This window comes from Lotus japonicus, chromosome 5, assembly GCF_012489685.1.
Source record: "Lotus japonicus ecotype B-129 chromosome 5, LjGifu_v1.2".
NCBI lineage: Eukaryota > Viridiplantae > Streptophyta > Magnoliopsida > Fabales > Fabaceae > Lotus > Lotus japonicus.
Window position 1 is genome coordinate 33,414,732 of NC_080045.1, and position 12,199 is coordinate 33,426,930.

At 37.2% G+C, this 12,199-nt stretch overlaps 1 protein-coding gene across 1 annotated transcript; it reads left to right on the forward strand.

Annotated features, from left to right (window-relative positions):
- Positions 1–2,908: 2,908 nt before the first annotated feature.
- On the forward strand, positions 2,909–10,693 carry LOC130720707 (protein N-terminal glutamine amidohydrolase). Its single transcript, XM_057571392.1, has 6 exons — positions 2,909–3,092; positions 3,371–3,476; positions 3,644–3,721; positions 3,844–3,971; positions 7,127–7,251; positions 10,245–10,693. Exons 1-6 carry the CDS (start codon positions 3,040–3,042, stop codon positions 10,409–10,411), a joined length of 657 nt encoding a protein of 218 aa, XP_057427375.1. The 5' UTR covers positions 2,909–3,039; the 3' UTR covers positions 10,412–10,693.
- The last annotated feature ends 1,506 nt before the right edge of the window (positions 10,694–12,199 follow it).

Here is a 12,199-nt window from a genome sequence, read left to right on the forward strand (position 1 = left end):
ACTCTCATGCTTCGAGCTCGGTGTCTTGTGGACTTGTGGACTGGGCGAGACCCTAGGGTCCCTCGCCCAGGCGCGCTAGCCCAGGGCGACGTGCAAGCCAGGAAATTGGGCTTTCTCCCGAAAAGGCCTAACTGGCCCATTAAGAGAAGTTAAGGGCGCCAAGCCCAACCCCCAAACCTATAAATAAGGGACAGTTACCAATTGTAAGGGACTCTTAGCTCATTTGAGAAATAAGAAGATTGAAATTCAGTTACTTTCTCTCTAAGCGGTTACGCTCTTACTCTTTCTAGATTCTCACATCACGATCCTTTCACTCTAGGTACCGTACCTCATCTCTATGTTCTTGGATAGAACATTGGTTTTAGCACTTATTCATTCTAAATGCGAACATATCTCTCAAATTTTCCCTCAATAGGTCATAATAGTAAATATTTAGTTTTTATATAGATACTATAGTAAATATGATTGTGATAAGTATTAAATCCTTTGTTTTTGTGTTTGTAATAGAAAGATTAAAATGATCCACGCAAAGGAAGTTTATAACCCAAATTGGAGATTTAGCTTAAGCCTACAAAGTTCTGGCTTAAGCTAAGGAAGAGCAAAAGAAGAGACGGTGAAGTTGGCTAATTTGAGGAGTTTTGGCTTAAGCCAAATCATGGACAACTTAAGCCCATAAATTCATGAGATTGAGTTACAGAAGCTATGTCTGATGATTGAGATTTTGGCTTAAGCCATATCTGTTTGTGCGTAAGCCAAAAATAGTTACCTAGCCTTGAAGAAACCTTTTGGCTTAAGCCAGAAGTGGTTGAGCTTAAGCCTAAAAGTTGCAGAATTTGATTATAAAAGCCACATTCAAATCTGTTTTCAAAAGGTAGAGAGAGACTCATTCAGAAAATCAGAGATAATCACTTGGGAAAAGATGGGAACTTGAGGAAAGGAAGAAAGGAAGGAAGATCGAGGACTCATGTACCTTCCGTCGAGCTGGGGACACGCCGATGCCGGCACGGGTCATCTTTTTTCTTCTCTTTTTCTTCTTGTAAGCTTTAAAGCTTCCATGGAAATGGATAGCTAAACCTCTCTGTGTTGGGATTGGATGTAATCTTTTAACTTCTATATATTCATCTTGATTTTCATGTATAAATTCATATTCTTTGTGATGATTTCAATGGGTTATCTTGGTCTTAATGCTAGTTTTAGATTCATCAACTAGAACTTGATCTTGGATTTGATAGCTTAAGTGAGAACTTTGTTCTTGAATCTTAAATAGATAATCCCATCTATTGAATATAAGATCTAGGAATAGGGTTATTTCAATAGTCAATTAACACCTTAGTTTAATGCTACTTGCTTTCTTAACTATTCAAGGAATTGATGATTAGTTAGTGAGTTGGTGATCTTTTTCATGAGGGAACTATGAAGAAGTTAAGACATGGTGTGATGAAATCAAACATAGAGCATGGTTTATATGTGAGATCATAGAATACTTAGAGGTTAACTGGTGAACTCTGATTACAACCGTTTTCCCAACTTGATTACAATCTGTTTTATTACTTATTTCCTTTAATTTTGTAACGTTTGAAAAAACAATCAACCCACCTTTGATGAGCTCATTGCTTAGGTAATTTCACTAAAGTACAACATTTGTATTAGCAATTCCCTGCGGATACGACAAAACCCTTTACTATACTACAACTGAATCTTGAAAGGGATTTGAAAGTAGTTGTGGTAAAAACCTTTCAACAGTCTCATGACAGGGCCTCACTCTCCCTTCCATCGCTATGCTGCAATTATTGGTCGTATTAAGCAGTTGCTTCTCCGGGAGTGGGAGGTGGCTAGCCAACATCTGTTGAGGGAGGGGAATGCGGCTGTTGATTTTATGGCGAAACACGGTGCAAGTTCTTTGCAATCCTTGACAGTGTGGGAGGGTCCGCCACCAAGCATTGATCGTGTGTTGTTGGTTGATCGCTTAGGGACAATGTTCCTTCGGCAGTAGGCGGGGTTTTGCTTTCTTTTTGTTTCTTTAAACATATGTTATCAAGAAAAAAAGAAGATATAAAGTTAATTTTTTAACACTAAATTTTTGTAATAATAAAATATAGTAACTTTAAATTAGTATAGGAAAATAAATTTTTTAAAATCAAATATGTTTTGTAGATTGAATATATATATATATATATATATATAAATAAATAGAATAAAATATTAATTACATATTATAATATAATAATGTTTCACTTTAATATGTATATGGTCAAAATAGTATTATTTCATAGAATGTTTAATCATTATCTTATAAAAAATATCTAAGATTAAAATAATATTATCAATACTAAAATATGGGAGGCTCCTAGGTCAAATAAGTTCATTCTAACTAGCTCCAACCTATTTCCCCAAGGTGGATACTCAGTCTGCTTTTGTGACCTTGAAACCCTAAAGTCTTCCTAAGCAAACAGACCACCAATGCTTCCTTCCATGGGGCACACATTTCCTCCACCAGCGCCGGGTTAGTAGTGACTTGCGGCAGTAGCCTATTACCCTCCACGTGGGTGACCTTAATCTTTCCCTAATCCACTATATCCTTGAATTCTTTGGGAGGAGGTGCCTTGGGTTGGGACCCCATGAGCTTGTCAGGGAACAACATCCGCTTCGGTGTGCCATCATTAGGCGGAGCTTTCTCTCCTTCCACATCCATAGCAATCATCGTGCTTACTAATTTACTAATTTATATTTGAGTTCAACTTTTTATTTTATTCATTTACTTATACTCTTATTTCATCCGTAGATGACGCGAGATCAATATTAGTAAAAAAACTATTTACAATTTGGAAAAAGTGCGTCTGAAAAAAAACTGAGCTCTATCTTTTTTTTTTGGTCAATAACTGAGCTCTATCTAAACGTCAGGCAAAGGAAAAAAAAAACCTCGCCCTGTGAACCTGGGTTTTGGGTTTTGTTCATATGTCTTATTTAATATTTACCAGCGAGCGAGGTAAATTAGCATATGCCTCTGGAGAAGGTTGTTGCTGACGATTGAAGAGAACCATGACAACCTTAACCATGGACGCTTCTCACTTTCACCATACTCCTTTTTATTGGTGACCCCATCTCTCTCGATCGAAGTTGCTACATTTCTAAACACTAGTTTCTGTTCTGATTATTCATACTTTTAATGCTTTAGATGTTGCTGATAGAAGAAAATGATCTTTTGCTTGTCAAATTCTACAGAAACCAATTTTCCGATATAATTCCTTGTATATGTCTGTATTTTGTAAAATTTATTATTTTTGCGGTGATATCGTATTTTACTTGCTTCATTCTTGTAAAATATACTACTTCATTTTATGGTTTCTTAACGTTGTTTATTTATTTGTAGTGAGGAGAATGTGTACCTGCTTTGCAAGAAGTTGTGCGATGATGGAATTGCAAACGCTGAAGGATCTGATCTTTTTGTTGCTTTCATTTCCAATGAAAAGAAACAGGCATGTACTGTTCCTTTATCTCAGGGAAGATTACTTTGATTCATTTTTAGTTCTAGGTGATTCATTTCATTGGCTTATTTATTGTGAATATCAATTGGCACTCATGCCCCCATTTATAATTTCTATATTTTTTAATTAGCATTATGTTTTTGTCTTAAATTTACTAGATCCCACTCTGGAATCAAAAGGCTAGCACAAGGGCAGATGGGGTTATTCTCTGGGATTATCATGTGATTTGCATTCAGGTATTGTCAACTTAAAATATGTATTTACTCTCAATGAGTTAGGGCACGGCACTTCATTCTGTATGTAATTTTCCTTATTATAGGTATCATTTATCATAGTTTTCTTGTGATTGGCATTACAGGCAATTCAAGGAGATAGCCCTCCACTAGTTTGGGACTTAGATTCAACTCTTCCTTTTCCTTCACCTCTGGCTTCATATGTGTCTGAAACAATTCGCCCTTCTTTTCAACTTTTTTCTGAATATAATAGGTAATGCACGAACTATCTGATTTTCTGCTATTTTATTCTGTTCTAACTGGGGTATTTTAATGCTTTATAATTTTTTTCATTGATATACAAATTTTCATTTGGTAGGTATGTGATGCATGTCCAGGCTGTGCATATGTCACATTATTGCGGTCATGATTTTTCTTTCAAAAAATAAAGTAAAATCTACGTACTCTCGTGTGGGTGAGAGACTAATATGATGTTTATATTTACTTCTTTTCCCCCATAGGTCCGAGTGATTTAAAGAAAGATATTTGGATATCTTATGATCTTTCTATTTCATTTTGTTTGTGAAAACAGTTTTTTCTCTCAACCGACGTATCAATTAAATGATAAAGGTGCAGTGTTTTGAAGTCCATACATGGTTTCTGGTGCCTGTTATTTTAAGGAACTAATTATTAAGATATTGTATTTTGAAGATTTTCAATTAGCTTCCTCACTTAGTCATCTGATTTTGGGTGTAAGAACTCAGAAATAGTTATTAGTTGTTGGCATCCTTTCTAGTATGCGTTTTGTTTTTTTGGTTTTTAGATAGCAGTAGAAATTTCATTAAGTATTGAAGAGAAATGCAACTGAGGGCAAATAAACATGAATAAACAGGAGGAAAAGTTGGTATTCACTATTGCAAGGCTTCCCAATATCCCTATGAATAAGTGATTGCAATACATCAATCAGTAAAATAATACAAACTGGATCAAGGAACCAAGAAAAGTTTTAGTTTTATTGATGAACCCTAATCCTCAATTCTATCCAATGTGGCACAAAACTAAGAACAGACAACTAAATACTAATCAAGGATTACAGTAAGTACCAAGAGATTCGAGAGGCCAGGATCTCTCCCCCTACTCAAGGTTACAAAATCCACACCCCTCTCACTCACCCTCTTCTATTTAATCAGGGTTAGTGCCTAACTAACTGCCCAACAATCACTATAACCTACTAATCAGTTAGAACTATTAATTAATATTACTAGTCAAACATTCGGGGTTTCCAGGGGTTGGTTCCCCTACTCCTCTCCTATTTGTTCTTTCCTAGAATAGTTCGTGTCTGAGCCCTATCAATACCCCGTCTAGAAGAGCCACCTTGCCCTGTACTTGGAAGTCAGTGAAATGCTCCTCCCAAGTCCCAACAGTTCTTGCGTGCAAGAAAATGGGATCAATTGATCATACCTCCATGTCTTCCTATGTGTTATCCCATTCCCTGTGTTACCCTTCACCTCCAATACCTTCCTTGGTTGCAGCTGTAACTCGTGCTCCTCAATTGTCATAGGTGGCTGTGGCCGTGATTTTTAGTTAGGCCCAACGGTCAAGGATACATGGAACACTAGTTGGATTCTATTGTTGGAAGGTAACTGCTGTCAATAGGCTACTAATCCATCACCTCTAGAACCTTGTAAGGACCTTAAAATCTCATACTCAATTTTTCATCAAGTTTCCTTGCTAAAGATCTCATCCTATAGGGTTGCAACCTTAGAAAAACCATGTTTCCTACTTCAAACACCACTTCCCTTCTATGTTTATTAGGTTCCAGCCACTTCTGATCTTCTGACTTGAGTCAATTACCTCTTCCAATTAGCCAAAAACTCATCTCTCTGTCGAGTAAGATTGTTAACCACTTCCACCTTAGATGGAATGGTGGCGCCTTTCAGAAGCTAGGGGAAATCATACCCATAGATGGCTCAGAAAGGAGATATCTTAGAAGCTGTATTGTAGTTAGTATTATACCAATATTAGTCTGTTGTACATGTGCTTTGCATGGGTTGTTCTTCAACAAAGTTAAATAAGTTTTGTTAACAGAACTGGACCGGGCGAGTCCTTTATGGCCACTGGGTCGGGCCCAGGAGGCGAGGATGTGCGTGCGAACTGGGCAAATGAAGGTCGAGTCCAGACATGAAGACACTCTTAGCCCTCATGCTTTGGACACAGTGTCTTGTAAACTTTTGGACTGGGCGAGCCCTTGGATACTAGTGGGCCTCGCCCAGGAAGCGACTTGATCTATAACGACGCCACGAGGAGCGAGGGAAAGGCGTGAATGGCAACCACTCTTGGGAGACTTAGGCACTGCATGGCGAGCGACCCCACTACCTGGTGTCTGACCCCGCTAACTAGTGAGTGAGTCCCTATCTGGCGAGCCATCTCACATGTGGCGAGCCATCAGTCACAACTCCTACATCCTATGGGCGATCTCTTCCATATATGGGCGGCCTCACAACTGTGTATTCCTCAAAATATATTATCATATAGTATATTGTTATATAATATCATATTACACTATTAAAATAATATAAGGCTTACATATGTTTGTTGTCATTGTATATTTGAATAAAGAAATCCTGGCTATGGCACCAGGGAAGTCACGGTAGTGATAGAAAAGAAAAGTAAGAACTTAGGCAATTTCGAAGTGCCTTATTTTCTCTGAATTCCAATTTAACCCAAGCCTACCTGTCATTTCTCCCCATTACACGGTTATACCCTCTCTCTCTCTCACACTCTCACAGTCACACCAACTTAGTCACCTCACTGGACCCCTCTTGCCTCACTGCCACATCAGCAGGCAGTAAGTTATCCCCACTGGAATTTATTTGGTGCATCCCTCTTCCTCTTCTTTCATAGACTCATGATCTTGGGCCGGGCAGCTAGGCCCGCATCATGGTCAAATCTCAAAAGCCATACCTGAAGCTCGATGGGCCTTGGCCCATGTTGAATGACTTTGTAAGATGAAATTGGCTCAACTTTTTTTTTTGCATTCTTGGTAACTAGTCATGCATCATGTAGTTTTTAATTCTACTTATAAATATTCTTGTGTAATGTCAAATTTTACAGTAGTCTAGCATTTTTATTATGCATATTTGTAATACCTCATCTAAGTGCCATTAAATGCTCATGAGATCCAATGTTTAAAACCATATTTTGAGGATATCTCAATCTGTGGATGTCATATTGCCAAAATTTATTTCTGAATCCGATATTGTATCCTTTCCATTTCTCTCTAATATTGTATTTTATTTTTCCTTTCTTTCATTAGATACGTTTTCTCTATTTAGTTGATGATATAACATATTAAATTATTGATTATTGAAGGATAATGCAGCTTAATTTGATGTCCCAAGTATATGAAATAGTTTCTTTTGATAACAGATTATTCAGAATTGTGCACGCTCCAATGTTCCTTCGTTGTTTTGCATCTGATAGAAGACACATGAAAGTTTCTAGTGGAAACTGGATTGAAGATCCTCCCCCTCATGAACCCATAGTTGCTGAAGGTAATCAATTAGGGCATTTGCATGACAAAATGGACTTGTTTGGCTTTATATAAACAGACTATTTTGCCATTTGTAAAGATAAAAAAGTATAAATGAAAGGAGAAAGCTGATAGGATTGGCATCAAAAGATGAACAGAAAAATTGGTTTTTTATTTAAAAAAAGAAAGAATACAATGGCTGCGAGATTCGAGAGCTTCAGCTTCTCTCACTAGAGTCCCCAATCATACAATTTGGATGCCTCACAATGAAACCCCTTTTCCCTTTTATGCTCCACTAACCTCCTTACTAAATCACTAAACCATTCACATTTTGGGTCAGTTAGCTATTGTTACAATAACAACCTCTATTAACCCATAACTATCTCTTCCCTTTGCTTATCAATACCTCCCCCCTAAAAGTTCCACCTTGTCCTCAAGGTGGGAGATAAGGGATTCTCCTTGACTATAAGTTGGTTCCGCCAAGTGTTCGGCCAGTTTGGTAATATGCTCCCATTTAATCAGCATCCCTTAATCTCTTGATAAGAGGGTGTTAGAGTTGGGGAAACCCTAACAGCCAAACACCAATAGCAAAAGGCCAATAGGTAATTTACTGAATAAAAATACTGAATATATTATTAAAATAGAAACCCAAAGAAGGAAAACCTTCTTTTACACTAACTTAATAATCTAATGCTACCTTAACCTAATGAGAGAACTCTTATTTATAATAAACTAATCCTAATAAAGATAGACCTAACCCCTAATAAATAAAGATAGGCTAACAAAATAAAAGATAAACTCCTAAAATAAAAGATAGACTCTTAGCTAAAAGATAAAAATAAATAAACTAAACCCCAAATATTTAGAACCCTAACAGAGGGGTAAGAAAGTCCCCCAGGATGTCACCTTCAACCGCAAAAAATGATAGACCTATAACTGTTGTCATTGATTCACAGACCTTCCTAATTTTCACAATATAAAGGTAAGTGTTTGACTGCTAGGCTAGGAAATAACCAGTGCCACATTGAGTAGTCATCAATCCTTTGTATATTTCCATTTGGCAAGTGGTTTCTGTTACACCTTCGGATGTTACCCTGTTCTGTAATTTCTTCAGCAAAATCTGCTGCACTACTATACATAGCACTAGCAGTGGTAAAAATGCCAGCCATTATACTCATCCTACCTACTTCTTCCTACTCTTCCTGCTGCTTTAGCATTTGCATCCCACTGCAGCTTCCAAATTTCATTCACCAATTTTCTACATCCCAAGGAAACACCACCCATAATCAAAGTTCTTCTGTGTCATCAAGGAAACAACATAGACCATATTCTTGGAATCTTTTCTTGTCAACTCGCAACATGTAAATTCCACCCATGTTGCAAACGGAACAGCCTCTATCCCTTGCTTGGGCATTTCACATGGAGTTCGCAGAGCTGTTAGTATAGAACATGGTGCGAAAATGTGTTATAGACCGTACGTGGAGCACTAGTAGTGCATCATGTCCTGCTGTGCTTGCTAAATGTCCAAGAATATCAAAGATCAACTCCCTATTCATTTCTGTCTCTCTTCCCCTTTTGTTGCAATTGCCAACACGCCACCATCATAGTCAAATCCTCATATGTTCCACTTCGCAAGATGTGCCTTGCTTTTATGTGTCGCAGTCCCCTTTTTCTCCTTGCTTTCTGTTTTTGGGCTTGTCCGTTTGTTCCTATACTCTCAAGCTTACCATTGCATTTGTACCCCACTTCTAAACTGTGTATCTGTATTGGTGAGACTAACCCTTCTTTATCTTCGTTTCTGCTAAGAAGGCTGCTGTATGAGCATCATTGCGCAAAGGGCTGATACATGTGGTTTTGGCGGAAGACACTTGGCCAGCATCCTCAGTGCCGTCAATCCTTTCTCTGGTCTCTGCCAGGCATGGCATTGCTGCCTTGGAGCTGTGAAATCACTCATGTCATCCCCTTGTCGCCATTACACTTGTGCTGGCAGCCCTTGTAGAGTACTGTGGTCCAATGAGTCCGGCGTTGCTGGTGGATTGGTCTACTCCTTGAATCCCTAGAGAAGAGTCCTCTCTCTTCTCATTGTTGCGTGACCTTCAACAACCATCCCCACCATCGTGAACGTACTTGAACTTTTTGGTAGTGGTGGTGGAGCCATCTCATATGCATCAGCCTCACCTAGAAGGTGTCCTTAGAAACCCGCTTTCCATATTTTATCTTTCTTATGGTTCTCTTTTGCCACCTGTTTGAATCCTTCATCCATCTCGTTATCTTCAACTGGTTCTTCTGTCTCATGCACCCATTCCTGTTCAGTTTTAGAATTCTCCATTGTCTCCTTCTGAGCTCTTCTCTGATGCTTGCAATAATCTCTTTTTCTAATAAACTGCTCCTCCTTGGGCAAATTTTCTTCCTCACTTATGGTTACAATGAACCGCTCCTGGATTCTCCTATTTTCTGGCCAACCGCCCTTGGATAGAACTCTGATACCAACTGATAGGATTTTGCATCAATAGATGAAGAAAATGAGTGGATTTTTATTCTACTAAAAATTGAGTGCAGTGGCTGAGAGTTTGAAGAGCCTTTATCTTTTCTCCGTAAGTCCTCAATCTAACTTTGGATGCCTCAAAGTCCCCTTCCCTTTTTGTACACGCTACTACCGCCTGAGTTGCAGAACAAAAGAAATAAATTCTATTCAAATATTTGGTACTATTAGTTGTTAGAGGACAAAAGAATATTGTTAATTACTATAGTGAATTTGGAGGGAGAAGCGCATGATCAAGGAATTAAATATGAATTCTGCCAGTTGCCCATTTTAACTGCAGAAACGAGTTTTCAATTAATAGAAAAGCGTTAAGCAGAACAAGCTCAAGTTTAAATATTGGATCAAAATGTGCTATTTTTATTTGTTTATCTTGAAATAGAATACTCTGCTATTAATTGGATAAGCCAATATATTTGACATCAATGAACGTTCTCGGAATTGCTCACTCTCTTACGCTATCTTCATCTATGCAGATGGAACAGTGCATAACCTAAATGAATACATTAGCATGTCTGTTTCAGATGTTGATTCCAATACTAAGATCAGTTCAGTCAAGGATGCAACTTTTACCCAGAAACATGGTGTGGTGATAAAGGAAAATCAGGTCGAGGAATTATTTTCACTAATATCTTTACAATAGCCACATAATTATTGCTTGATATATCCCCACATCAATATTTTGCCAGCTTGTAAATGTTCAGCTACCATCTTTTTAATTAAAAGATGTTGGGTAAATATTGCCTCATTAAATGGGTAGTGTTAAAATGCCTCTTTTGTAAGTGTTTTTGGGAGTGATGTCCAAGGAAAGCAAATCTAAGCACCCCCCCCCCCCCGTTTTTCTTCAGGGGCACAGCAAAGTGTTTCCTGTAACTCGTCCCTTTTACTTCTGGTTTATAGTAACTAACTATACGAGTGATGTCAACTTTAGAATTTCCATGCATTCATGTTTGGATTAATGTGGTTAGCATTGATCTTGGTAAATTAATCATGGTAATAGTGAGTTCATATTGAGGTGATCAATATTTGAATATATTTATGAGAAAAATTATTTTTGTTGGGTAATGTTATGAAACGCCCAACTGCTAGAACTTCAACGGATATATTTTAGGGTATATAAGCATACACCAGAGAGATTAAAAGCTACTGATTCTATCATTCATTATTTTGTAAAGATCATTCTTTCAATTGTCAGTTTACTTAAGTTTCTTACTGCTTAGATTGTATTCTCTTATTCGGAAACTTGTAAAACTCCTCACAGCTAAAGGTTAAAGAACCAATTCTCATACATTGAGTAGCAACCTTGAGATAGTTTAGAAACATGTAGAGATTTGTATCTAACCCCTTTGCATAAAGGACTTAGCTTGAAGAGACTAATCGAAGACTATTTGCCTTAAGAGGTGGAGTTAAAATTTGTAGCTTGAAGATACTAGGGAAATACTACTTACCTGGATATATAGGTGAAGTCAAAACCTCTAACTTTGAAGAAGTTAATGGAGAAACACCTTAGATGCTAAGGGTACTGGATGTAGCTCAGAGTTTGAGTGAACCTGTATAAAATTCGCTTGTGTGATATTCTCTTTCCCTTATCTAAACACTGGGTTTTGAATTTAACTTATAAAAAGATTGATCAAGCCTTAAGAACAACATATCCGCTGCTATACTTTGAACTAGTACTTATACTCGTGCAAATGCACGGATGGTTTAGATTTAATGTATTATCACAGTAGTACAATTTGTTCCGTTGAATAACTGATCGCTTGCATACACACGCAGCATACCACCAGTCATCAGGGTCCACAATGTGTTTAATAGTAGCCTTAATTACCACAATCTTTTCCTATTGAAAAATTATAAATAATTATGAAATTTAAAAGAATGTACTAAGGTACAACAAATCTGTTGTGTTCAAGATAATGTAAATAAAATCAAAACATATTAAGGTTTTAAAAGTAGATACATATATGCTCACAATTCTTAAGTTGTTCAATTGTCATTCTTGTGGTCTTTAAAAGAAAATCTTCCTCAGCAGATGTATGTGTGTAGACCTGAGTTTCATTTTTACTTGCATGAAAAACAACAAGACTTAATTAGTTTATTGAGTAAACTATGATTTATTTAAAAATTCTATTTTTTACTAACTTAATTAAACATTCTTCTATCAAACCCATTTTGCAACTCATTGACTTCTAGAATTTCTGGATTAGAATAGTTTGGTGGAGTACATTGGAATTTTGCAACTGTGTATTTCCTAATCAAACATGTTGAATAAACATTTTTTTTCGAAAACGAAATATATATATATATATATATATATAAAAGATAGTTGAGAAACATCCTCTCTCAACATGGGTACAGTAACCAACGCAACCGAAAGTCGGCAAAACAGATCAGCCCTACAACAACCTCCCAAACACCACAAAACCTCCCA